The sequence below is a fragment of the Hypanus sabinus genome, chromosome 7 (genome assembly GCF_030144855.1).
Source record: "Hypanus sabinus isolate sHypSab1 chromosome 7, sHypSab1.hap1, whole genome shotgun sequence".
Classification (NCBI taxonomy): Eukaryota; Metazoa; Chordata; class Chondrichthyes; order Myliobatiformes; family Dasyatidae; genus Hypanus; species Hypanus sabinus.
The window spans coordinates 87,708,595-87,736,139 of record NC_082712.1 but is presented as its reverse complement, the minus strand read 5'-3'; the positions used below and the strand labels follow the sequence as shown (position 1 = coordinate 87,736,139).

The window sequence follows — 27,545 nt, the reverse complement described above, 5'->3', positions numbered from 1 at the left end:
TATCGTCAGTGGTCGCATAACCAGGACCTGTGATCTGCACTGGCTGCTCATACGGCCATCCATCACCTGCTCCCATGGCTTTGCATATCCCTGATCGGATGGGGTTCAGGGGCTAAGCAGGTGCTACACCTTGCCCAAGGGTGACCAAGGGAGACCTACAGGCTAGTGGAGGGAAGGAGTGCCTTACACCCCCTTTGGTAGAAAGATATCTCCAGCCCGCCACCCGTATGGGAGTATTAGAGGGTTAGATTGACCCCTCTGCTCCTCTCGACCAAGCCCCTTCCTAAAGATTTGGGAGAAAAAGGAGAAGGCTGGAGAATAAATTTTAAAGTTCTGGGAACACTCAGAGGCAGACAGCATCTGGGGAGAGAGAAACAGTTAACACTTCAAGTTGCTGAGCTGCCTGCAGAACAAAGTGGTACTGTGCTGGGGATACTCAAAGTTCAAAGTAAATTTAATTTCCAAGTACATATACCATATACAACCCTGAGATTTATTTTCTTGTGTGCATACTCAATAAATCTATAGAATCATAACTGTAATAGAATCAATGAAGGATCGCCCAACTTGGGTGTTCAACCAGTGTAGAGAAGTCAACAATGTGCAAATATAAAAAGAAATAAATAAAAATAAATAAATAAACAAACAAACAAACAAACAAGCAAGCAGTAAATAGTGAGAGCATGAGATGAAGACTCCTTGAAAGTGAGGCCATAGGTTGGGGGAACATTTCAATGATGAGATAAGTGAAGTTATCCCCTTTGGTTCAAAAGCCTGACGGTTGAGGGGTAATAACTGTTCCTGAACTTAGTGGTGTAAGTCCTGAGGATCCTGTACTTTCTTCCTGATGGCAACAAGCAACAAGGTTACTCTTATCTGCAGAAGCCCTTAGTGTTTTCCTTCACCTTGTGTGCTAGAGCACCTTATGCCTTCTTTACTGATTTCCCTCTTAAGTGCTATCTTGTATTTCTTTTACTCCTCAACTACCTAATTTTTTTCCCTACATGCCTATACTTGCTAAGCACCTTTTTCTTTTTCTTAACCAGGGCTTCAATAGCTCTCAAAAACTAAGGTTGCTGAACCTGTTGGTGTGAGTCCTGAGAATCCTGCACCTTCTTCCTGATGGCAGCAACAGGTCCTGGGTGGTGGGACCCTCCGATGATGGATGCTGCTTTCCTGCAACAGCATTTCATGTAGATGTACTCAATGGTTGGGAAGGCTTTAACCGTGATGGACCTGGCCGCATCCACTACTTTTTGTAAGGCTTTCTATTCAAGGGCATTGGGCTTGTGACTGCGAGTTTGGATCCCTTAAATCTGGAACTTTAGAAGTTAATATCCAGATTGCAAGCTGTAAACTGACAAAATAACAATAAACATTTGGTCTGCTGTGATCCTTCTGGGTGGAAGCCGGTGTCAAACAATCACAAAGTCACACAGCGCAGAAACAGACCCCTAGCACATCCTGTCTATGCTTGGCCATCAGTCTGTGTGTGTGTGTGTGTGTCTGTGTGTGTGTGTGTGTGTGTGTGTGAGTGTGTGTGTGTGTGTGTGTGTGTGTGTGTGTGTGTGTCTGTGTGTGTGTGTGTGTGTGTGTGTGAGTGTGTGTGTGTGTGTGTGTGTGTGTGTGTGTGTACTGCAAGAGTGCCTAAGACTGTTGCACAATACCGTATTTGTCAACGTGGAGCAGAAAGCAAATTCATAAATCTGCTGAGAGCAAAAGAGGTTGAAAATGGTGAGGGTGGCGTGCTGCAGGAGGGGTGTTGGAGGAGGAGCACTAGGGGAAGTAGGAGGTGACACGCCCAGCCCTCAGGCACCAGGCCAGGTCGTTTGATTCCAAGCAATTGGTTTATTAATCAATACAGATTCTTGTTGCAACACCACTTAACCATTTGATCTATTTCACTTCTGTACACCTCTAAGATTCAGGTGTGCACTGTGCCGCAGTACACGTGGATCCACAACACAGGCAGGAATGCCTGCTTTTGGTCAACTAACCCTTTCTCTGTCCACCAAGGTCAATGCTTAACTGAATGCCTCGTTTTCTATTCCTGCAGCAAAATCCTCTTTGCGGGGTTTGTGGCTCTTGTGTTGGCGAGTGTGACCTTCCCTCATGGAGTCGGACAGTACATTGGTTCCAGGGTGAGTCACCACTGGCCTTCCTGCATTACCGTCCATTGCATTGGGGTTGTTAACCTCCTCACATTATCCTAGAGCCTCCAGAAATTAAATAGTGTCTGCGATGTACGCACCTCCGAGAGGACCACAACCTCGTCATGGTTTGGAGGCTTGCGTGCCTCGATGACCTGGAGAGCGATGTTGGCTGGAGTCAGGGCTTTATGCTTTGGCTCTTGGTAGGGTCACCCATGCCAAGCAGGTCAAAGGGTAGAGGCCAGACTGAGAGTGGTCCACCAGCCCTAAAGGTTCGGGGGTTCAACTCAGGGTTGGTCAACTCTGACTGGTCAAACAAAATTGTTACAGAAACAGCAATGAAGAATCCTCCTACATTGGAGTGCGACGGTATTCCTGAGTCTCCACCTGGGACTTAGGTGACTGACAGTTGTGAAAACCGATGAATTAAGCCATGGAGGACCTTCATTGCTGCCCTAAACACAAGCAGCATAATAGGTAGCAAGTAAGCAGTATACACGGTTGTAATGAAGGTCAAATATTCAGTTATCAATACCATTTCTCCCTGCAAGTAGTGGCATATTCTCCCAGACCTCCTATGCACTCAATTGCCATTTTATTAGATACATCTGTACACCTTGCACCTTAACTCAAATAGCTAATCAGCCAATCATGTGGCAGCAACTCGATGCATGAAAGCATGCAGACATGGTCAAGAGGTTCAGTTGTTGTGACCAAACATTAGAGTGGGGAACAATGTGACTAAGTGACTTTAACCATGGAATGATTGTTAATAGCGTTAAGGATTTTTATTTTTTTTTATTTTTTGAGAGTAGGCCCTTCCAGCCTTTTGAGCCTCACTGCTCAGCACTGCCTCACTGCCTAACCACGGGGCAATTTATAACCTACCAACCGGTACGTCTTTGGACTGTGGGAGGAAACCAGAGCACCTGGAGGAAACCCACGCAGTCAGGGGGATAACGTGCAAACTCCTTACAGGCAGTGGCAGGACTTGAACCTGTGTTGCCTGTACTGTAAGGCGTTATGCTAACCACTACGTTACCGTGCTGACTCTCTGTATGGCATCTCCGTAAGTCCTCCCCGTGGAACGTGAGGGTTTTCTCCAGAAGATCCACTTTCCTCACACGTCCCAAGTAAGTTCGTCAGTCGTTGTAAATTGTCCCGTGATTAGGTGAGGGTTAAATCGAGGTTGTTGGAGGTTGCAGGACTATGCAGCTCAAAAAAGCAGAAGGTCCTTTTCCCCAATCTATCTCCAAATAAATAAATAAATCACGACTGATTCATTATCCTTCCCCAACCCACTCTCTCACCTTCTCCCCATAATTTTTGACATCCTTACTAATCAAGAACTTTATCAACCACCACTTCAGGTATAACCGATGACTTGGTTTCTGCAGCTGTCTGACCCACCCCAGACAGGGGAAGGCCCAGCAAGGGACAGTGCAATAACAGACTCCCATCCCTGTAACCTTCTGACCTCTGCCCCCACCCCATTCTACTGACCTCCTGAACTCTCTGCATTTTAATCACTCCACCATTGGAGGTTGGCCTTTAGCTGATTACAAGCTCCCCATTGACCAAAGGCAATGATTGAACTGATCCAGTATGTGGTATTGGCACTGCTGTTAAACATTATCAGATGGTGCTGCCATGAAGGACTCTACTGAGAGTCGCACACACAAAGTGCTGGAGGAACTCAGCAAGTTGGGTAGCTTCTATAGAAATATAAAGTTCAAAGTAAATATGTTACCAAAGTATGTACGGTACTGTGCAAAAGTTTAAGCTAGGGAGCCCAAGGCTTTTGCACAGTACTGTAGTAGCTTTATGTACTGCACAAAAAACAAATTTCATGACATATGTGAGTGATGATAAACCTGATTCTGATCTGGGTCTCTATTGTGAACTGAGAGAGGGAAGGGGGCAGGGAGGGGGCAATCATGGTTGGGAAAACGGGAAGGGAGAGGGGAGGGAGTGGGAAGCACCAGAGGGATGTTCTGTAGTGATCAGTAAACCAATTGTTTGGAATCAAATGACCTTGCCTGGTTCTCAGGGCTGGGTGTCTCTGCACCCATGCCGCCCCCCCACCCCCGGCACTCCTTCTCTACCATCTATCCAACCAGGCCTCCCACAGCGCTCCACTCTCACCATTTCTTGGTTCCTATGGTACACAATACGGTATGTAGGCCTCCGTTAGTCTCATGAGACCATGGATTTGCACCTTGGAAAGTTTCCAGGGCACAAAGCAGGGTTGTATGAAAGACTGGGAGCTGCCCATGCTACAAGTTTCCCCTCTCCACACCACCGATGATGTCCAAGGGAAGGGAATTATGACCCATACAGCTTGGCACCGGTGTCGTCGCAGAGCAATGTGTGGTTAAGTGCCTTGCTCAAGGACACACACGCAATCTCAGCCAAGGCTCGAACTAGCAACCTTCAGATCACTAGACGAACACCTTAACCACTTGGCCACATGCCGACTCATACAATACGGTATATGTCACCATCTACTGCCCTGAGATTCACTTTCTTGTGGGCATTCAGAGTAGAATGAAGAATACAATAGAATCAATGAAAAACTACACACAAAGACTGACAAGCCATTGAGCCGCATTGAGGTCCTCCAGCATTTTGTGCATGTCACTCTACATTCTCAGCATCTGCAGAATCTCTTGTGTCTGAGATCATTTCTTAGTCCACAGACTGGATCCGGGGATGGCAAGATGCTTTCTTAAGGGAACTTTGTACAACTTGGGACAGTTAGAGTTTAGAAGAATGAGAGGAGATCTCACTGAAGTTCTGACAGGGAAACATTTCCCCTGACCGGAGTGGGTTGAGAACCAAGGATCACAGTCCTAAGGATTTGAAGTATCTCCATCAGTCACTGTTGAACTTGTACCAACTCCATATTACCAATGGACACAGAAGTTTACGAAAGAGCTGGATAGATTACAAGACAAGCAAGCCTCAAGAGGCAAGCAGAGAGACAGGCATAAGCTCCTGGGATAGAGGATCAATCTTCAACGTTCAATGTTCAAAGTAAAATTTATTATCAGAGTACATTTATTTCACCAGACACAACACTAGATTCTTTTTCTGCAGGCATACTTAGCAAATCTATAGAACGGGAACTGTAGACAGGATCTGTAAACATCAGGAACTGTAAACAAACTGTGGAAATGCAGATAATAAATAAATAGCAATAAATAATGATAATAATAATAACAAGATAACAGAATCCTTAAATGAGTGTAGTTATCCCCTTTTGTTCAAGAGCCTGATGGTCGAGGGGTAGTAACTGCTCTTGAACCTGGTGGTGCAAGTCCTGAGGCTCCTGTACTTCCTACCTGATGGCAGGAGCAAGGAAGGAGCATGGCCTGGGTGGTGAGGATATTTGATGGTGGATGCTGCTTTTCCATAGTAATGTTTCAGTAGATAAGTTCAGTGGTTGGGAGGATTTACCTGTGACGTACTAGGCTGAATACACTCCTTCAGTCGACATCTTCTGGATAGATCATGAAACCACGTATGTTGCTTCTTTAATGTCTTTTACAATTGATTTTCATCTTGAATGCGATTCTGGGACTGTTGGAGCCTGTAATTTTCGGTGTGGAGATCGTCTGGGTGTTTCAGTGCACCGCAGACTCCAAGGGAATTCCGGGAGGCAGAGGCAGCATTCGGGAACCTCGTGGCAAGAAGGCTGCAAGCCGATGTTAAACTCCATTTTGATTATTAAAGTTTCCATTGTTCGCCATTAGGCTTTTTTCCCCAGGGCTGAAGTGGCTAAAACGAGGGGGGGCATAGTTTTAAGGTGCTTGGAAGTAAGCACAGAGGGGATGTCAGAGGTAAATTTTCCACACTGACAGTGGAGGGTGAGTGGAATGCACTGCTGGCTACGGTACTGAGGCGGATACAATAGGGTCTTTTAAGGGACTCTTAGGTAGGTACGTGGAGCTTCGAAAAATAGAGGGCTATGTGGTAGGGTAATTCTAGGCGGTTTCTAGAGTAGGTTGCGTGATCGGCTCAACATTGTGGGCCGAAAGGCCTGTAATGTGCTGTAGATTTCTATGTTTGCCAATTAAAGTGACGAAGGAGGTTGAAACACCGGCTGCCTGCCTTTTTATCACTGGGGATCACTGTGTACAGAGAGGAGAGATTATATTTTTATTTCTGGTGAGATTGCTCTGCAATGGAGAGGGAAATGTCGCCCAGGTTTTCTGTGTTTTGCAGGTGGATTTGGACTGTGGACATTTTTTTCAGTCTTACGGTTTTTTTATATTTTGTGTTTTTCCCTCCAAACTTTCTCATTTTTTTGTGTGCAGGGGAGGAGGATTTGGGGGTGGGGGTGGGGGTCAATGTCCCTGTTCCACTTTTGTTTGTTTTTTTGTGCAGGGAGCAGGGATTTGGGGGTTTATGTTCTTTTCTTTCTTGGTTTCTGGCCTATCTGGAGAAGAATAATTTCAGAGTTGTATACGTCAATAATAAGTGAACCTTTGACCCTTCGAACTTCTGTAGAAGTTTGCTAAGGTTTTTGCTGACATGCCAAATCTCCACAGACTCCTGAGGAAGTAAAGGCAGTGCTGTGCTTTCTTCGCAATTATATTTATATGATGAGTCCAGGACAGGTCCTCTGAGATGGTGACACCCAGGAATTTAAATTTACTCACCTTCCCCACCTCTGATCCTTGGATGACTACTGGCTCCAGGAGCACTTTTTCCCTCTCCTGAAGTCTACTATCAGTGAGAGGTTGTTGTTATTACAACACTCAGTAAAGTTCTCAACCTCCCTCCTGCATACTGATTCAACGCCATCTTTGATACAGCCCACAACAGTGGTGCCATTAGCAAACTTGTATCTGGTGTTGGAGCTGAACTTAGCCGCACAATCATAGGTGCAAAACAAGAGCAGGGGGGCCAAGCACACAGCCCTGTGGCGCAACTGCACTGACACAGATTGTGGAGGAGATGTTTTTGCCAATCTGACTGACTGGGGTCTGCAAGTGAGGAAATCCAGGATCCAATTACACAAGGGGGTATTGAGGCCCACGTCTTGGAGTTTACTGTTTAGTTCTGAATAGCAGAGTGAACTCAAAGAGCTGAACGATTGGTACATTGCATTTGCAGTTAGCTTGTTAAGAAGGAACCCCTCCTTTCCACCCAGAGTAACTGAAGGCAACCAAGTCCAGTTCTTAACCTAATCGCCCACTTACATCATAGAACATAGGACATACAACAGTCCTTCAGTCCATAATGTGGTGAAAATCTTTTAACCTACTCCAAGGTCAATCTAACCCCTCCTCCCATAAAGCTGTCCACTTTTCCATCATCCATGTGCCTACCTAAGAGTTTCTTAAATATCTCTAATGTATCTGCCTCTACCACCACCCTTCAGGCTGTTCCACATACCCACCACTCCCTGTATAAAGAAGTTATCTCTGACATCCCTTCTATACTTTCCCCCAATTATCTTAAAAGTATTACCCATTTCCATCCTGGCAGAAAGTCTCTAGCTGTCCACTCAATCTATGCCTCTTATCATCCTGTACACCTCTATCAATCACCTCTCATTCTCTTTCACTCCAAAAAGTAAAGCTCTAGCTCACTCAACCTCCCCTCATAACTCATGCTCTCTAATCCAGACAGCAACCTGGTAAATCTCCTCAGCACCAGCTCCAAAGCTTCCACATCCTTCCTGTAATGAGGCGAGCAGAACTCAACACAATATTCCAGTTGTGGTCTGACTCATTTTTTTAATAGAGCTGCAAAATTACTTTGCATCTCCAGAACTCAGCCCTGTGACTAATGACCAATATACCACGTGCCTTCTTAGTAGCATTGAATTCAGTCATTTCACAGGGCAGACCATCATTTAGTGATGTCACTGGATACTGACACGTAGGCATGCAGCTTACTACAACCCCACTTTATGGACATTTCTTTGATATAGGACGACAACCAATTAAAAGTAGGGACTGTTTCAATAAATCGGTGATGCTGGAAGCTTGCTCATTTTGTGCGGTTCTTTCTTCATACCCACCATGACCACAATGTTGCCCTCTCGAGCATCACTGGGGTCACATTGGGTATGGAGAAATACTATTTCATAATACGAAGTGTTCCTGTCTCTAGTCTGAGACAGACTTGAGTCTATAGGTACCTTTATCAAGCTAGATACAGGAATATCCTTTGAAAAATGTTCCTGAGACCATAACTTACTTCCTCACAATGGCAAAGGAGGCCATTTGGCCCTTGAAGTCTATGCCAGCCATCAGAAGATCTTATACCCTTCATCTCCCCCCCCCCCCAACCACATTTGTTTCCCTGGAAGCCATTATATCTCATTTGCCTGTCAATTCTCCTGTTGACCCCCTCCTCATACGCAAGGTAATTTACAACAGCCAATTAACCTACCAACTAGCTAACTAGGACCTGGACCCACTACAATTTGCCTATTGCCACAATAGGTCTACAGTATGTGCAATCTCAATGGCTCCCCACACAGGCTTGGATCACCTGGGCAATACAAATACCGATGTCAAGAAGCTGTTCATTGACTATAGCTCATCGCTTAACATCCTACAGTCCTGATCGATAAACTACAGAACCTAGGTCTCTGTACCTCCCTCTGCACGTGGATCCTCACCTTCCTAATCAGAAGACCACAATCTGTGTAGCTTGGTGGTTATATCTCCTCTTCACTGACAATCAATACTAGCACACCTCAGGGATGTGTTCTTAGCCGACTGCTCTACTCTCTGCATGCACATGACTGTGTGGCTAGGCATGGCTCAGATACCATCTATAAATTTGCTTATGATACAACAATCGTTGGCAGAATCTCAGATGGAGACAAGAGGGCATACAGGAGTGAGATATACCAGCTAGTTGAGTGGTGTCAAACAACAACCTTGCACTCAATGTCAATAAGACATTGTGGACTTCAGAAAGGGTAAGATGAGGGAACACAAACCAATCCTCATAGAAGGATGCAAAGTGGAGAGAGTAAACAGTTTCAAGTTCCTGGTGTCAATATCTCTGAGGATCTAACCTGGTTCCAACATATCGATGTAGTTATAAAGAAGGCACGGCAGAAGTTATATCTCATTAGGAGTTTGAAGAGATTTGGTTTGTTACCTAAAACACTTGAAAACTTCTATAGATGTATCACAGAGAGCATTCTAACTGGCTGCCTTGCCATCATGTATTGGGGGTGGGGGAAATACTACACAGGATGGAAATAAGCTGCAGAGAGTGGTAAACTTAGTCAGCTCCATCATGGGTACGAGCCTCCGTAATATCCAAGGACTCTTCAAGGAGCGATGCTCGGAAAGGCAGCGCCCTATCATCCAGGTCATGCCCTCTTCTCATTGTTACCACCAGGAAGGAGGTACAGAAGCCTAAAGGCACACACTCGACAATTCAGGAACAGCTTCTTCCCCTCTTCTATCCTGTTTCTGAGTGGACATCGAACCGATGAACACTACCTCGTTTTTAATTTCTGTTTTTGCACTACTTATTTAGCTCGATGATATATTTATATACTGTTGATATTAAACCTGTTTCTGATTCTGATTCTTGGCGATGCGGGAGGAAGTCAGAGCTCACGAGGGAAACCCAAGCGGTCACAGAGAGAATATGCAAACCGCGCGCACACACCACCGGAGGTTGGCATTGAACTGACTTTGACAGAGCTGTGAGGTACTTGCAGCCCATGATATATCATACAGTATATACACATATATAGAGCTAGGGTGCCTAAGGATTTTGTCAACGTGGAGTGGAGAGCCAGTTTGTAAATCCGGCAGGAACAAAAGATGTTGGGAATGGTGAGGGTGCAGTGCTCCCTCAGGGAGGAGTGTGGGACAGGTGGTAGAGAGGGTGTGCCAAGGGTGGGGGGGGTGGTTGGTTGGTGTGGGTGCAGACACACCCAGTCCTGAAACACAAAGAAAGGTCATTTGATTCCAATTGGTTTATTGATCATTACAGAATGTCTCTCTGGTGCTTCCTGCTCCCGCCTCTCTCTCTTCCCCTTTCCCCAACCATGATTCCCCTCTCTCTGCCCCCTTCCCACTCTCAGTCCACAATAGAGACCCAGATCAGAATCAGATTTATTATCATTCATATATCTCATGAAATTTGTATTTTTTGTGGCAGCAGTACAGTGCAATACATAAAATTACTACAGTACTGTGCAAAAGTCTTAGGCACCCAAGCAATATGTATGTGCCTGAGACTTTTGCACAGTACTGTAGGTACAAGCAGATTCATGCCCAGCTGTGGTAATATGTCAATTTTAAGCCCAAGTGCTTTCGGCTTCAGCTGTCCATGAAGGAACACCTGGAAACATTCTTCGACAACCGAACGTGGGGCTCCGATGAGCAGAGGTTACTGAACGGCAGCAGGCAGCCTCCCTTCCCCACCTACAACGCTAAGTGGCTTCAATGGACCCACCCCAGGCTGTCCTCACTGGAAATGTTGACCTTCTTCATAATTCTCAAGGTAATCCCCTACACTTCTATTAACATCATGGTATGCAACATCAAGTACACGTTAAACAAATACACGCACAGGCATCTTTGCTCTGTGGAAACGGAACGAAGACCATCATCCTGTGGATCACAGAAATCCACAGCATGGCAGGTGCTAACTGGCCCATTGTAGAACATAGAACAGTGAAGCTCCAGAACTGGCCCTTCGGCCCACAATGTCTGTGCTAAACACAAAGCTAAATTAAACCAAATCCCTTCTGCCTTCACTCAGCTTCACTCAACCCTTCATTGACATGTTCCCAGTATCTATGGACTCACTTTCTCAATATTCATTGCTTATTTATATATTATTATTTATTTCTTGTTACCTTTGCACAGTTTGCTCTCTTTTCTGGCTGAACATCCAAGTTGGTGTGGCCTTCCATTGATTCTGTCATGGTTATTATTCTATGGAATTATTGAGTACAAGAAAATGAACCTCAGGGTTGTAACGGTGACAAATATGTACTTTTATAATAAATTTACTTTGACCTTTGAATTTTGAACTTTGAACCTGGCCCTTCTCCCTCCACCTCTGCATGTTCATGTTTCTAACAGCCTCTCAAATGCCTCTATTGTATCTGCCTCCACCACCTTCCTTGGCAATCCAATTCAGGCACCCATGACTCACTGTAAAAAATCTTGGCCTACACGTCTCCCTTCAGGCTTTTCTGCTCTGGAGCAAACAGTCCATGTTTGTCCAGACTCTCCTTATAACACATGCTCTCTATTCTAGGCAACATCCTAGTGAACCTCTTCAGCATGCTCTCCAAAGCCTCCTTGCTCTCTGTTGATTGGGGTTGACCATGGATATTGCATTGTAGCTATCTATGTAACACGCTTTGCCAGGGCAGTACAATATGGAGAGCAAGCTTTTGCCTATGTAGCAAGCTGATGAAACCAAACGAACGGCAGAGACCGATTCAGCTTGGCACCAGCAGCATCGCAGGAGTTGCCAGTCAGTGTTGAACTCAATAGAGGATTTTTCCTCGGGGTTTGGTCCCAAAGCCTCCCCCGTGAGTGAGTACAGCTGCAAAACAGAGCAAGTTTGAGATCAGAGCTTTCCTTCTCCCACATGAACTGCCAATCATGGCCAACGGGCCTCATCTGCTTGAAGCGACTGATTTTAAAGCACCTGTAACCAGCCTTTGCCCCTTCTCTTGTCAATAGAAACAGTTCCTCTGGGCTTAGTAGCTAAGCCAAACGTGAAAGTCAGGAGCTGTCTCCCTTTGCCCACACCTTGGCGAGTTCTGAGCCCCCTAAGACATCACCCACCCCTCCAATCACACTAGAGAGAGGGTGTATAAGTAGTTAGAAAGGCAGGGCTCAATCAAGGATAGTCAACATGGCTTTTTGCATAGTAAGTCATGTCTAACCAGTCTTATAGACTTTTTCAAGGAGATCACCAAGAAGATCGATGAAGGAAAGACAGTGGATATTGACTAGATGGACTTCAGCAAGGCTTTTGAATAAGTCCCACAATGGAAGAAGTAGTAAATTGGATCCAATATTAGCTCAACGGAAGAATTCAGAGAGTAGGTGTATCTCTAACTGGAGGCCTACGACTAGTGGTACACTGCAGGGATAGGTGTTGGGTCCTTTATTGTTTGTCATCTATATTAAAGAATTAGATTGTAACATGGTAAACTGGATCAGCAAATTTGTGATGACACCAAGATTGGGAGCGTAGCGGACAGTGGGAAGGACTAACAAAGCTTGCAGCAGGATCTGGACCAGCTGGGAAGATGGGCTGAAACGTAGCAGGTGGAATTTAATGGAGACAAGTGTGAGATGTTACACTTTGGGAGGACAAACCAAGATTTACATGGTCGGAGGCAGAGCACTGAGGAGTGAAGTAGAACAGAGGGATCTGTGAATACAGATCCGCAATTCCTTAAAAGTGGTATCACAGATAGATAGGGTTGTAAAGAGAGCTTTCGTAAAGTCTTCATAAAGCAGAACAGGAGTACAGGAGATGGGGTATTATGTTGACATTGGTGAGGCTAGATTTAGTGTATTTTATGTGCAGCATTTCTGGTCATCTACTTACAGGAAAGATAGCGATAAATTTGAGAGAGTGCAGAGAAAACTTACAAGGATATAGCCCGGAATTTAGGACCTGAGTTAAAAGGAAAGGTGGAACAGGTTATGATTTTATTCCCAGGATTGCAGGAGAATGAGGGGAGGCCTCATAGAGGTATACAAAGTTATGAGGGGTACAGAAAGGGTGAAAATGCATGCAAGTTTTTTCCCCTCCGGTTGGTGAGACTAAAAGTAGGGATCATAGGTTTAGGGTGAAAGGTGAAATATTGAAGGGAAACCTGAGGCTCAAAGAGTGGTAGGAGAGTGGAATGAGCTGCAAGCAAAAGTGGTAGAGAAGTGTTCAATTGTGACAATCAAGAGAACTTTGGAGGAGAGGAGTTTGAATGGATATGATCTGGAGGCAGGTAGAAGCAACTAGGCAGATCATATCTGCATGGACTAGATGGGCCAAAGAGCCTGTTTCTGTGTGACATGATTCTATGACTGCTTAGCTGTGCTGCTGGGATTTGAACTTGTGTCTCCCACTCAGAACCTCCAGTCCAATGTCATGGCATCTCCCCTAACACCTCACAACAGAACCACAACAGTCTGGGAATCAGATACAAGTTGCCCTTGACCTCTCTCTTTTCTCGTCCTAGTTCTTCATGCTGTTGCTGGCCACAACAATGGTGCTTCCCGCTGGTTATTTCCTGCCTGTGTTTGTTTACGGTGAGTTCTGCAGAGGCACTGGCCAGACCCAACTCCCAGCACCAAGGGTAAATATTTGATGTCATTCAAACCTGGCAGTTAACACAGATCTGAAAATTCAGGCAGTCGGGAATGGCCAATTAACAACACACCTCTCTTGGAAAGTGTGTTCAGATGCTATTGTCAAATTCATAGTATTAAGCTCTGTACCAAACTACATTTTGTTTCCTCTTTTTGGACAGTGTAAGGGGACCTTTACATTATGGGAGTGTCTGATGGGACAGTGTGGAGGGAGCTTCACTCTGTGTCTGACCCCAGGAGTGTGTGATGGGACAGTGTAGAGGGAGCTTCACTCTGTGTCTGACCCCGGGAGTGTGTGATGGGACAGTGTAGAGGGAGATTCACTCTGTGTCTGACCCTGGGAGTGTGTGATGGGACAGTGTAGAGGGAGCTTCACTCTGTGTCTGACCCTGGGAGTGTGTGATGGGACAGTGTAGAGGGAGATTCACTCTGTGTCTGACCCCGGGAGTGTGTGATGGGACAGTGTAGAGGGAGATTCACTCTGTTTCTGACCCTGGGAGTGTGTGATGGGACAGTGTAGAGGGAGCTTCATTCAGTGTCTGACCCTGGGAGTGTGTGATGGGACAGTGTGGAGGGAGCTTCACTCTGTGTCTGACCCTGGGCGTGTGTGATGGGACGGTGTGGAGGGAGCTTCACTCTGTCTGACCCTGGGAGTATGTGATGGGACAGTGCAGAGGAAGCTTCACTCAGTATCTGACCCTGGGAGTGTGTGATGAGACAGTGTAGAGGGAGCTTCACTCTGTGTCTGACCCTGGGAGTGTGTGATGGGACAGTGTAGAGGGAGATTCACTCTGTGTCTAACCCTGGGAGTGTCTGATGGGACAGTGTAGAGGGAGCTTCACTCTGTGTCTGACCCTGGGAGTGTGTGATGGGACAGTGTAGAGGGAGCTTCACTCTGTGTCTGACCCTGGGAGTGTGTGATGGGACAGTGTAGAGGGAGTTTCACTCTGTGTCTGACCCTGGGAGTGTGTGATGGGACAGTGTAGAGGGAGCTTCACTCTGTGTCTGACCCCGGGAGTGTGTGATGGGACAGTGTAGAGGGTGCTTCACTCTGTGTCTGACCCTGGGAGTGTGTGATGGGACAGTGTAGAGGGAGCTTCACTCTGTGTCTGACCCTGGGAGTGTGTGATGGGACAGTGTAGAGGGAGATTCACTCTGTGTCTGACCCTGGGAGTGTGTGATGGGACAGTGTAGAGGGAGCTTCACTCTGTGTCTGACCCCGGGAGTGTGTGATGGGACAGTGTTGAGGGAATTCACTCTGTGTGGGTTAACACTTTACTCTCTTTATTTTTATTCAGTATTGACACTGCTCTTAAAACTTTTATGACAGGTCATTTGTGTGTTTTTGTTTTTTCTATGATCCCTCCACCCCCAACCTAACGAGTTCTTCTTCTCTGCGCAGGGCACTGGAGAGCACTGAGCTCTGAGGGTTTTAGAGCACCTGAAATGGTTCATTGTTGTTTAATGAGAATTATTAATTTTTTTTCTTGAGTGACTTGCTCTTTGTCAAGTGGTCTGTTTAAACTTATTAACTTTATTTTGATTGGCTCTGGGATTCCATGGTACTCATATTATTTAAGTGGATGCCTGATTAGCTCTAGTCACGGGGTCCTAGTTTTGAGAATTTACATCTCACGATGTCACTCTGCAGACGTTCTCTGGAATTATTGTGAATGAGCTCTCACTGCCATCTCTACGTTGGAGTTTGATCGTCCTCCACATCTGGGTTCTGGTATTGTCTGTGCACATCATGATACCGAATGCCCAAATGTCAGGGAGCAGGGCTGAAATGATGATCCATTCCTTCAGACCCTCAGGTTGATTCTGGAGATGAGGGGTTTAGCCTATAAAAAGAGACTGAGTCACCTGGGACTGTACTGACTGCAATTCAGAAGAATGAGAGGAGATCTGAGAGGAATGTGTAAAATTATGAGAGATAAATAAGATAGAGACTAATAGGATAGAGAGGAAAGTTGTTTTCACTGGTAGGTGAGCCTAAAACTAGGGGAGTTGGCCTAATGTTTCAGGGGAGTAGAATTCGGTTGGAGATTAGGAGAAACTGCTTTTCCCAGAGAGTAGTGAACCTGTAGAATTCTCTGCCCAAGGCTTCTCATTAAATATATTTAAGATGTAGTTAGATAGAGTTTTGTTTAGTCAGAAAACTTCAGTTTAAGATGGTGCTGATGAATCTCAGAGACCTGGCTGGAGACCAATGAAATAGGAAAACATCTGAAAACTTTGTTAGTCACTCTTTTTCTGGCAAACTGTCCTCATAAGCAATAGTCTTTAACTTCCCTTTGGACATGAAGGCAATTCCATGTGACAGAACCAAAGCAAGGTGAGGCAGTGAGCCCACAGCTGAGAGCAAGGAAGTTCGGAGGTTCAATCGATTTAAGCACCGGGCTGAATCGAGGTGGTGGGGATCCAGGCCTCAGAGCGCATCCAAGCGACTGAACCCGATGTTTCGATGACAATTTAAGCACCGGGTCACATTGAAAAGGTCAAGGTTTTGGGCCCAAGGTGAGGGATGTTTGTTGCTCCGTGACGTTTACTGGGCTCTGTGCCGAACTATGGGTCTCGGACTCTCTTTATGGACTTCAGCTCAGAACGCTATTTACTTACGGTTATTGTTCACATGATTTGATTTTTTTTTGCTGCAATTTGTGGTGTTTGATGGTATTTTTCAAATGGGTTCTTTTGGTTTTTCTGTTTTGTTGCTGCCTGTTAGGAGACAAATCTCGAGTCTGTATCATATATACATACTTTGATGATAAAGGCAGGTGGATGGAGCTGAGTCCATTGCCAGATCAGTTATAATCTTATTGAGTGATGGAACAGGTTCAATGGGCCAGATGGCCTGGCCCTGCTCTTTTTCTTGTATTCCTATAACTGGAACATGGACCCCTCCTGGTGCAGAAATGACAGGTGGTACAGGGGTCATAAAGACCTGTTGTGTCACAATGCTCTGTCCAGTGTTCTCCACCCCAGATCCTGATGTAAAGGTAGGGAAGAGTCCCGTGTGGAGAGACCTCCACAGGGAACCTGTAATGGGTCTGGAATGCAGGTAAGGGTGTTGGAATTGGTTTATTACTGTTGCATGTGCTGAGATACAGTCAAAAGTTTGCTTGCACACTGTCCATAGAAATCAGGTCGTTACACAGAGCATTGAGGTAGAACAAGGTAAAACAATAACAACGCGGGATAAAGTGTAATAATCACAGAGAGAGTGCGGCGCAGGCAAACAGTAAGGTGCAAGATCATAATAAGGTAAATTGTGAGGTCAAGAGTCCATCTTATCGTACAAGAGGTCAATTCAAGAGTCGGATAACAATGAGATCGGAGCTGGCTTTGAGCCTGATGGTACGTGCTCTCAAGCTTTTGTATCTTCTGCTCAATGGGGGAAGAGGGGAAACAAGAGAATGTCCGGGATGAGTGAGGGTCTTTAATTTTGCCAGCTTCTTCACTGAGGCAGCGAGGTGTGTAGACAGAGTCCATGGAGGGACAGATCTGTGTCGACAATTTTCTGCAGTTTCTTGTGATAACGGGCGGGGCAGTTGCCGTACCAAGCTGTTGTATAGCCAGACAGAACGCTTTCTATGGTGCATCGATAAAAATTTGGTACGAGTCGACGGGGACATGTCAAATTTCCTTAGCCTCCTGAGGAAGTAGAAGCGTAGGTGAGTTCATGGTTGGAAGAGGATGTTGAAGTTCATTCCTAGGTACTTGAAGCTCTCAGCACCATTGATATAGACAGGAGAGTGTGTACCACCAACCCGCTTTTCTGACCAGCTCTTTCCTTTTGCTGACATTGAGGTAAAGGTCATTGTCATGATGCCATGTCACAAGGATCTCAACCTCCTTCCTGTATTCTGACTCATCATTATCTGAGCTAGGACCCATATCATTTGCGAACGTTTAGATCAGGGGTTCCCAACCTGGGGGCCACGGATCCCTTGCTTAATGGTATTGGTCCGTGGTATAAAGAAAGATTGGGAACCCCTGATTTAGAATGGAGCCAGAACAGCATCTGACCACACAGTCATTATAGAGCAGAAGGGCACAGGACTGGAGAGTGTGCAGGGGCACCCATACAGGAAATACCTCTGCACTGCGTGCCGATGACACTGAGGCCATTCCTGGGAGATGACCCATGTTGCGTGAGACTGGTTTCCGCGGAGGGGTTTTGGGGCCTGGGTCCGATGACAAATTACAGCTTCCAGCCCTGCCTAGGTCGCCCCTCCCCCCACCCCGCCCATCCCAGCCTGACAGCCGTTGTGACAGGATGGCCAGAGATTTTGGCCATGGGCCCTCACGCCTCCACCACCTGGTCTGTCCCTTCATCCGTCCAGCCAGGCAGCCAGAGCACTTCCCTCAAAAGATGGGGGTACGGGGGTTCATTCTGAATGGAAGTGACTGTGTCACTGCGTCTGAAACAGGCAGGCAACTCCCGCAAAGCAGTTGGGAGCTGCGTGTCATTCAGCCTCTGCTGGAAGGAAGTACTATCAGTAAATTAGATTGGTTCAATATTGTCGCACATACCAAGGCACAGTGAAAAGCCTTGTTTTGCGTGCCACCCGTATAGATCATTTCAGCACATCAATGCTTTGAGGTAGTACAAGGGAAAACAAGAACAGAATGCGGAATGAAGTGTTAAAAGGTTCGTTTTGTTTGTCACACCTACAAACAAACATACAGTGAAATGTGTCCATTATCAATCCAAACAGGATTACACTACATACAGTATACATGGCCTCCAGCAGTCGGGGTCAACCATGGATGTTGCATCCTGGCTGTCTAGATACGCAAGCCTGGGCAGTACGATATGGAGAGCAAGCTGTTGTCCATGTAGCAAGCTCCCCCTCTCCACACATCTGATGAACCCAAAGGAACAGCACAGTTTGGCACCAGCAGCATCACAGCAGTTGTCAGTCAGCATTGAACTCAACGTAGTTCATAGGGACTCCAGCTCCAGATTTTTGCCCCGGGGTATATCTCCTATTTTTGAGCTGCCACCCACAGCTGACGAGCCCCATCTACCCAAAGTGACTGGGTTTAAGGCGCCAGTAACCTGCCTTTGCCCCGCTCCGGCAAAATGGTTCCGCTAGGCTTAGTAGCTAAGCCACACATGAAAGCCAGAAGCTGGACGGTTTTCAGGCGCACACCACTGGGGGCATTTAGTAGGCAGTGGGAGCTCCCCATTACCTCCCCCAGCTAAAACAACTTTAAGGAACCAATGGTGCCAACATAGCATGCCCACAACTCACTAACTCAAACCCATATGGCTTTGGAATGAGGGAGGACGTCCACATGGTCACAGGGAGAAAATGCAAACTCCTTAAAGACAGCAGCGGGAACTGAACCTGCTGTCGATTCCAGGGAATCGAACCTGAAATTGAAATCTTGTTGCACCTTTACAAAGAAAGCACAGTACAGGCGGACAATAAGGTGCAAGGGCCACAATGAGGAAGACTGAGAGGTCAAGAGTCCATTTTATCTGGAAGGACGCTCTACATCCAAGTATCTCTGAGAAGTCTTCAGGCGGTTAGTCACATTCACCAATGATAGACATCCTCCTCGGTCAGGAGACTCCAGACCGGGGCGGGGACCCAAGTGCATCAGCTCACCCAGGGGAGAAGCCCACTGCTTCGTCTGGAACCTGACAGCACGGAGGTGACTGGTTGTCCCTGACTGTCAGGTGGTCTCTGTGAGACTCACACCAGTCCAGCCGGGTGGCAACTTCCACCTCCAGCTCCTACTCAGCTTGCCCGCCAGCCTTCCTCGGCGGACTCCCAGATTCTGCGCAAGCTGTCTCACCTGTACCAGCACTTCTTCCTGTCGATCCACGCAATGGACACGACCAGACTGAGCTGCTGGCACTCACAAATACAGGATCTGTGAGCATGAGGAGCACTGCACCGACCACTCGGCAACGCTGCGCAGAGCCGGACCAGTCAGTGTCCTCTGGCAAAGTCTCCCATGCAGCGTCTCCTCAAAAAGGATCCACACCGTCAAGCATCTGGGAGAGAATGTTGCCTGCCGTACCAGCCTTCTGGGGAAGGCGACCAGATCTTGCACCTAACCTAATGTTGTCCTGACTGGACCAGCCCAGGGCTGTGTAAGACGACTCAGGATGGATCTGAAGGGCCAGCATGGAGTGCAGATACGGTACTGGGCATAAATGGCTAGGGTGAACACAAAGTATTCTGCAGATGCTGGGGTCAAAGCAACACGCTAGAGGAACTCAGCAGGTCAGGCAGCATCCGTGGAAACGAACAGTCAACATTTCAATCGAGACCCTTCATCAGGACTGAAGGGGGAGGGGGCAGGGACCCTATAAAGAAGGTGGGGGGAGGGTGGGAAGGAGAAGGCTGGTAGATGCCAGGTGAAAAACCAGTAAGGGGAAAATCAAGGGGTGGGGAGGGGAAGCAGGGAGGGGATAGGCAGGAAAAGTGAAGAAGAAATGTGAGGGGAAAGCACTATGGGCAGTAGAAGAAGGCAGAACCATGAGGGAGGTGATAGGCAGCTGGAGGAGGAGGCAGAGTGAAACTGGGATGGGGGAAGGGAGGGGGAAGGAATTCCAGAAGTTGGAGAATTCAATGTTCATGCCAAGGGGCTGGAGGCTACCCAGACAGTATATGAGGTGTTGCTCCTCCAACCTGAGTTTGGCCTCATCGTCACAGTAGAGGAGGCCATGTCTGGACATATCCGAATGGGAATGTGAAGCAGAGTTGAAGTGGGTGGCAACCAGAGATCCTGTCTGTTGTGGCTAGGGTATCGCTGCCTCAATAACAGTGGGTAACAGCCAACATAATCAAAGACATTACCCACCCCAGGCATCCTCTCTTCTCACCTCTCCCATCAGGCAGAAGATACAAAAGCCCAAAAGCACATACCACCAGGTTCAGGAACAGCTTCTGGTCTGCTGTCCTGAATGGACCCCATGTATGATAAGATGGACTCCTGACCTCACAATCTGCCTTGTTATGATCTTGTACTGTATTTAAAAAGGATCTAGTACTTTCCCAGCATATAGGATGAATAAACCCTTCTCGGGTTTTCAGCCAGGTACAGGTATTGATTTTAATTAACCATCTGCCATCTTCATCAGTGGTTACCCAGAGAAATCGGCTGTAGCAGAACATTGCATCTGCAATGGCCATAGGATTAACTTCAATGGCACAAAGCTACTGTCCTGCGCCAGCGGCTTTTGGGACCGCCTGGTAAAGGAAGCCATGGAAATAAAATTAGAGGAAATTCTAACAAAGACGAAGATCTCACTGTAAGTAAGAACTGGAGTTTGATTGTAAATGAGGTAGGACAGCGGAAACTGATTGGATGAAGACTAACCAATCGAGGGGCAGACGACAAGGGTATAAATACCACCGGACTAGACATACCCAGGCATAATCCCTGATGAGGTTGGCAAAGTCTGTCATTGGAACGTCGATTACAAATGATACCTGTACCTGGCTGGAATCCCGAGGAGAGTTTATTCTTGTACGGTATTGTTTACCTATACTGCATTTTTAGGGGTGGTATGGTAGCATAGATCCTCTATGGCTCTAAAATTGGAGAACAACAATGAAGACACTACAAAAACTGGTTGCCTTTCATCAATCGGTGTCGGAGAAGAATCCTAAACATCAGATGGATGACCGAGTAACCAAACAGACACTGTGGCAAAACACCAACCAGGAATTCATAGAAATACAAATACGCAAATTGAATGCAGGTGGATTGGCCACACCTTGAGGAAGCCAACCAACAGCATCACCGGGCAGACTTTAAGATGCAATCCCCAAGGAAAGAGGAAAAGGGGACACCCAAAGAATACATGGAGGAGAGATGTTGAGGCCGAAATGGGGATACTCCTGGTCTACTCTCGGGAAACTCGCTTAGAACTGAGGACAATGGAGATGGGAGGTCACCAATGGCCTGAGCTCCACTGGAAGCTAAGGGCCAAGAAGGACCAACATCCAATGCACAGAGAACGAGAAAACAACACACAAATCATGCAAACAGTAAAAGCAAGCAACAGCATTCCAAACCAAGTTGAGTCCACAACGGCTGGAGTTGGCCCATAACCTCAGCCTCAGTTCATCACTTAGCGGGGGAAATCACCTCAAAGCTCGATTTCACTCTACATTTCAATGTTTTGATGTGGAATAGACAAATAAAGCCAATCTTTACTTTCTTGTATCCGTTACACTTTATTCTGTAATGGCTCCCTAATACGATAAATTGGTCTCTTGAGCTCACAATCTGCCTCATTGTGATCTTGCACCTTCTTGTCTACCTGCACTGCACCTTCTCTGGAACTGCCACACATTATTCTGCGTTGTGATAGCTTTACCTTGTTCTGCCTCAATGCACTGTGTAATGATTTGATCTGTACGAACAGTCTGCAAGACAAGCTTTTCATTGTATCTCAGTATACATGACAATAACAAAGCAAGACCAATTCCCTGTCCCGGGGCTGGAGACTGGTTGTAATCACATGAAGTCACCGAATCTCATGAAATGCTCTCCCTTTTCACAGGTGCGGGACTTGGGCGGCTGTACGGGGAAATAATGGCAAAGATCTTTCCAGAAGGAATCATATCAGAAGGAATTCAGATCAAAATCACTCCTTCGGGATATGCACTGGCAGGTGAACAGCCCTCTTTGTGTCACAGTTCTAGGAGGAGAATCAGGTTTATTATCACTGGCATATGGTGAAACTTGTTGTTTTGTGGCAGCAGTATGATGCATTACATAAACACAGGAGATTCAGCAGACACTGGAAATCCAGAGCAACACGCACAAAATGCAGGAGGAACTCAGCAAGCCAGGCAGCATCTATGGAAAGGAAAAAAGAGTTGATATTTCAGGCTAAGATTCCCTCATCAAGACTGGAAAAGAAGGGAGAAATAGCCAGAATAAAAAGATGGGCAGGGGAAGGAGGGTAAACTAAGTGAGACAAGGTGAGGGGGGAAGTAGGTGGATGGGGGAGGGAGAATGAAGTGAGAATCTGGGTGATTGGTGGACAAGGTAAAGGGCTGAAGAAGAAGGAATTTGATAGGAGAGGAAAGTGTACCATGGAGGAAAGGGAAGGAGGAAGGGATCCAGATGGAGGAAGGGATTCAATCGTTAGGTATTAATATTGAAGTAGTAAAATGGATTCAACAGTGGCTGGATGGGAGATGCCAGAGAGTAGTGGTGGATAACTGTTTGTCAGGTTGGAGGCAGGTGACTAGTGGTGTGCCTCAGGGATCTGTACTGGGTCCAATGCTGTTTGTCATATACATTAATGATCTGGATGATGGGGTGGTAAATTGGATTAGTAAGTATGCAGATGATACTGAGGTAGGTGGTGTTGTGGATAATGAAGTAGGTTTTCAAAGCTTGCAGAGAGATTTAGGCCAGTTAGAAGAGTGGGCTGAATGATGGCAGATGGAGTTTAATGCTGATAAGTGTGAGGTGCTACATTTTGGTAGGAATAATCCAAATAGGACATGCATGGTAAATGGTAGGGCATTGAAGAATGCAGTAGAACAGAGTGATCTAGGAATAATGGTGCATAGTTCCCTGAAGGTGGAATCTCATGTGGATAGGGTGGTGAAGAAAGCTTTTGGTATGCTGGCCTTTATAAATCAGAGTATTGAGTATAGGAGTAGGGATGTAATGTTAAAATTATACAAGGCATTGGTAAGGCCGAATTTTGAGTATTGTGCACAGTTCTGGTCACCGAATTATAGGAAAGATATCAACAAACTAGAGAGAGTACGGAGAAAATTTACCAGAATGTTACCTGGGTTTCAGCACCTAAGTTACAGGGAAAGGTTGAACAAGTTAGGTCTTTATTTTTTGGAGCGTAGAAGGTTGAGGGGGGACTTGATAGAGGTATTTAAAATAATGAGGGGGATAGATCAAGTTGACGTGGATAGGCTTTTTCCATTGAGAGTAGGGGAGATTCAAACAAGAGGACATGAGTTGAGAGTTATGGGGCAGAAGTTTAGGGGTAACATAAGGGGGAATTTCTTTATTCAAAGAGTGGTAGCTGTGTGGAATGAGCTTCCAGTAGAAGTGGTAGAGGCAGGTTCAGTATTGTCATTTAAAGTAAAATTGGATAGGTATATGGACAGGAAAAGAATGGAGGGTTATGGGCTGAGTGTGGGCCAGTGGAACTAGGTGAGAGTAAACATTCGGCATGGACTAGAAGGGCCAAGATGGCCTGTTTCCATGCTGTAATTGTTATATGGTTATATGTAGGCATTAGGCAGGTGAGGAAAAGAGAAGAGAAGAGGTGAGAGGGGAGCCAGAATGAAGAATGGAAAAAACAAAGGGGAAGAGGATAGAAGTTACCGGGAATTGATGATGATTCCCTTTTTATATTGGCTTTAGCTTCTCTTGTCAGGCACAGTTGCATCATCCTGCCTTTAGAATACTTGCTTCTTTGGGATGTGTCTATTCAGCTCCTTCTGAATTGCTCCCAGAAACTCCAGCCATTGCAGCTCTGCCATCAATCCTGTCAGTGTCCCCTTCCAGTCCATGTTGGACAGCTGCTCTCTCATGCCTCTGTAGTTCCCTTTACTCCACTGTTAGACTGAGACACCTGGCTTTAGCTTTTGCTTCTCAAATGCCAATTGCATCATTCTCAAATTAAATATTGGGTATATTTAAGGCAGAGGTTGCCATTCTTGATTTGTCAGGGCATTAAGGGATACAGGAAGAAGGCGGGAGATTGAGGCTGAGAGGGAAATGGATCAGCCATGATGATATGCTGGAGCAGACTCGATGGGCCAAATGGCCTAACTCTGCTCCTATATCTTATGGTCTCGTTGTGTTATGCCTTCCAACCTGACAGTAGAAGAGGCCATAGACCAATATGTCAGAATGGGAACCATTTTAACTTGTTTAAAATCCGGTCTTTCTCACCCTCCTGCTCCCCTTTCTCCTCTTCCCCTCTGTCTCCTCATTACCTTACCTCCTCCTTTCACTCTTTCTTCCTCTCTCACTCACCATTCCTGCCACCACCCATTCCTGCAACCCTTCCTCTCCTACTCCACCTCTCCCCTGCTCCTTGTCCTTCCTCTCTCCCCCTCCCTCCCTTTCCACCGCCTTCTAACCCTCTCCCTCTTCTGCAGGGGCTGCTGCCTATTCCGGAGCTGTCACCCACACCATCTCTACTGCGGTGCTGGTCTTCGAGTTGACGGGCCAGATGTCCCACATCCTGCCAGTGCTCATCGCCGTCCTGGTGGCCAACGCCATCAGCCAGCAGTGTCAGCCTTCCTTCTTTGATGGGATTGTCATCGTCAAGAAGCTCCCTTACCTACCCAAGCTGACCGTGGGCAAGAGTGGGTGAGGCATGAAGGGAGCGCATTCTGAGGGGAGGGGGTAGGGCTGGAAGTGTCAGATGCCCCAGCCCTCTTGTCCTTTGATTCTAAAGCTCGGGGTGGGGGGTGGCTGGGTTGGAGATATGAACTTCCACCTCTGGTCTGGAACTGCTGGGGCAGTACTGAAGGAGTGCTGCCCTGCCAGAGTGTATCCCCCCAGGTGAGATGTTACCCCTGTCACAACTCAGATCCAATCCACGCTATTTCACCATTATATCTCGGATAATATTTATCCTCCCCTCCCCAAGCCCCCAGTCAACACTGGTGGTCATTGGGCAGTTCCTGTTTGTGGGATCGGGCTATGCAGTCATTGCTCGTTGTGTTCCCTGTGTTATAACACCATCTGCTCTTCGTAGGGGTGGCTCTATCCTCGCGGAACTTCATCAGATAGCCGAGGTTGTGGAAGGCTGATGTCAATGGAAGTATTTCTGCTGACGTGTGGAACTCTCCACTCTGTGTGTGTGCGTACAACAGTGTGTGTAGTCAAGTGCCGTGTGTGATCCAGTTGTGTGTGTGTGTTCAAAGGTTCATTTTATTGTCAAAGTATGCGGGTACAATACCATCCTGGTATTCGGCTTCTCCAGACAGCCGTGAAATACCAAACCACCCCTCCCACAGGAAAGAAGGAAAAACGAAACTCATAAACCCCAAACCCCCATCCCCCTCCCTCCCACAAAAACTAACGGATCGCTCCACATGGAAAACAACGACTAGAGCATCAAACCTTAAACCTCCAACCCCTCCGTCAAACGAAAGCTAACAGATTGACCACCCCACCCAGAAAACAGCAGCTAGAACATCAAAACCCCCGAACAACCAACCCCCTCCCTCTCAGAAAGGAACAGTACGTGCGCATGTGTGTGTGTGTGTGTGTGTGTGTGTGTGCGTGTGTGTGTGTGTGTGTGTGTGTGTGTGTGTGTGTGTGTGTGTGTGTGTGTGTGTGTGTGTGTGTGTGATCTAATTTATATTTGTATGTGTGGTGTGATTATTTGTAAATGTCTGTGTACCTGTACAGGTATGTGGTGTATGTGTGTGATTATACACAGTACATGATATAAATGTGTGCATGTCCTGTATGATGTGTGTGGTGTGTGTGGTCAATCACGTCCCTGTGATATTCTGCCTGTGTGGTTGTGTATTTGTCTTTAAGTGTTTAATAAACATCAAATTGAGCTAAATTTGCCACCTCTTACAGTCAAGATGCCCAGTGACGCTGCTCTACTGGGATCTGGGGCCCCCTCCTGAGCACTGCCCAGTTATCAAAGAAGCAAAAAAATAGAACATTATGACTCTGCAAATCTGGAATAAAATCAGGAAGTGCTGGGAATGCCCAATAGGTCTGGTGGCATCTGTGAGGAAAGGAATAGTTAACGTTTCACCCCCGAACTATCAACTCAGCTTCTCCCTCCACCCGGCAGCCCGCCGTCCTTGGCTCTCAGTGTGCCCCCCCCCCCCCCACACTGATCTGAGGTATCCCATGAATAACGCTTTCCTCAGCGAGGAGCAGAGGGAGCAGGAGGTCAGGGGGACCCAGGGGAGCCGCCTGCCTTGAGCACTGACGCTGATGGTGTTTGTTAACACAGCGCCCACGACATCAACGCTGAGGACTTCATGGTGACGGAGCTGAAGTACGTGGCAAAGGACCACAAGTACAAGGACGTGCGCTCCCTGCTGAGGAACAGCGAGCTGAAGCAGTTTCCCCTGGTCGACTCCACAGGTACGTACAGCACAGTCAGTCACAACTGTTATTAAAGTTCTCTGGTGTGAAATTTGTTGCGTTTGCAAGCACATAGAATCGCCAGAAATTTCAAAATAAATACATGCTGCAAGAGAAGGGAACAGTGAGGTTGTTAGTGTTCATGAATCCATGGAGCAGGCAGGTCTGAGGGTGACTAGTTCTCTCCTTCCTGCCACTGGGGTGCTGCAGTCACAGCCTCATGTTAATCTGCTTCAGGCTGGGGTGAATACCGGTGCGTGGAGGGCAGGTCGGCGGGTTGCTAAGCAGAGGCAGCTCTGGAGATGGACTAAGCTGCGACCCAGCTCCGGAGCTGTGCGTGTGTGTGTGTGGAGTCTCCACATTCTCCACGTGACCCATCCTCTTTCCTCCAGTTCCCTCGCACAACCCAGCGACATACACAGGGTGGGTCAATTAACGTAAATATCCCCCCTAGTTTGTGCGTTGAGGTATAGAGTCTAAGGCAAGTTTGGTGGGCAATGGCGAATATATGTTTGGTGGTGTGCCAATCAAACATATAGTGCGTCCTCTAAGAGTCAAGGTTTCATACTTCTGAACGTGACTTCAAAGGAGGAATTAGAGTTCACCTAACTCAGTAAATCAGTAACAGTCCCTCCGAACTTCCTGTAGAGGAGGGGCTCAGCCCAGTATGTGACCCCAGATACTCATCTGCCACCCAGTAAGGGTATCATAAGCCACTTATCTCAGGGGCATTCAGTGAGGGGCAAGAGTTAGTTGGTTTATCAATTATCCACCTCCCCATGAATCTGACAAAATCTCAGCAAAGTCCATGAATGTTTGGGACTTGATAAAGCGAGGAAGGGGGAGAAGGCCGTCAAGATTGCTCCACACAAGAGACTCTGCCATACTGGAAACGCTGAATAATGCAGGAAGGTGGTTGGGGGAACTCAGCAGGTCAGGCAGTTTCTATGGAAAAGAGTAAAGGTCC

The 27,545-nt window shown here is 46.8% G+C and overlaps 1 protein-coding gene across 3 annotated transcripts in view; it reads left to right on the top strand.

Moving 5' to 3' along the window:
- The window catches only part of LOC132396949 (chloride channel protein ClC-Ka-like), a 227,762-nt gene that overhangs the window by 158,253 nt on the left and 41,964 nt on the right, over positions 1-27,545 (top strand). For all 3 annotated transcript variants that reach the window (XM_059975112.1, XM_059975111.1, XM_059975113.1), the window contains 6 exons: positions 2,057-2,141; positions 10,467-10,646; positions 13,357-13,426; positions 22,026-22,136; positions 24,613-24,826; positions 26,445-26,578. In XM_059975112.1, coding sequence (XP_059831095.1) covers positions 2,057-2,141; positions 10,467-10,646; positions 13,357-13,426; positions 22,026-22,136; positions 24,613-24,826; positions 26,445-26,578 — 794 coding nt within the window. The remainder of the gene's footprint in view (positions 1-2,056; positions 2,142-10,466; positions 10,647-13,356; positions 13,427-22,025; positions 22,137-24,612; positions 24,827-26,444; positions 26,579-27,545) is intronic.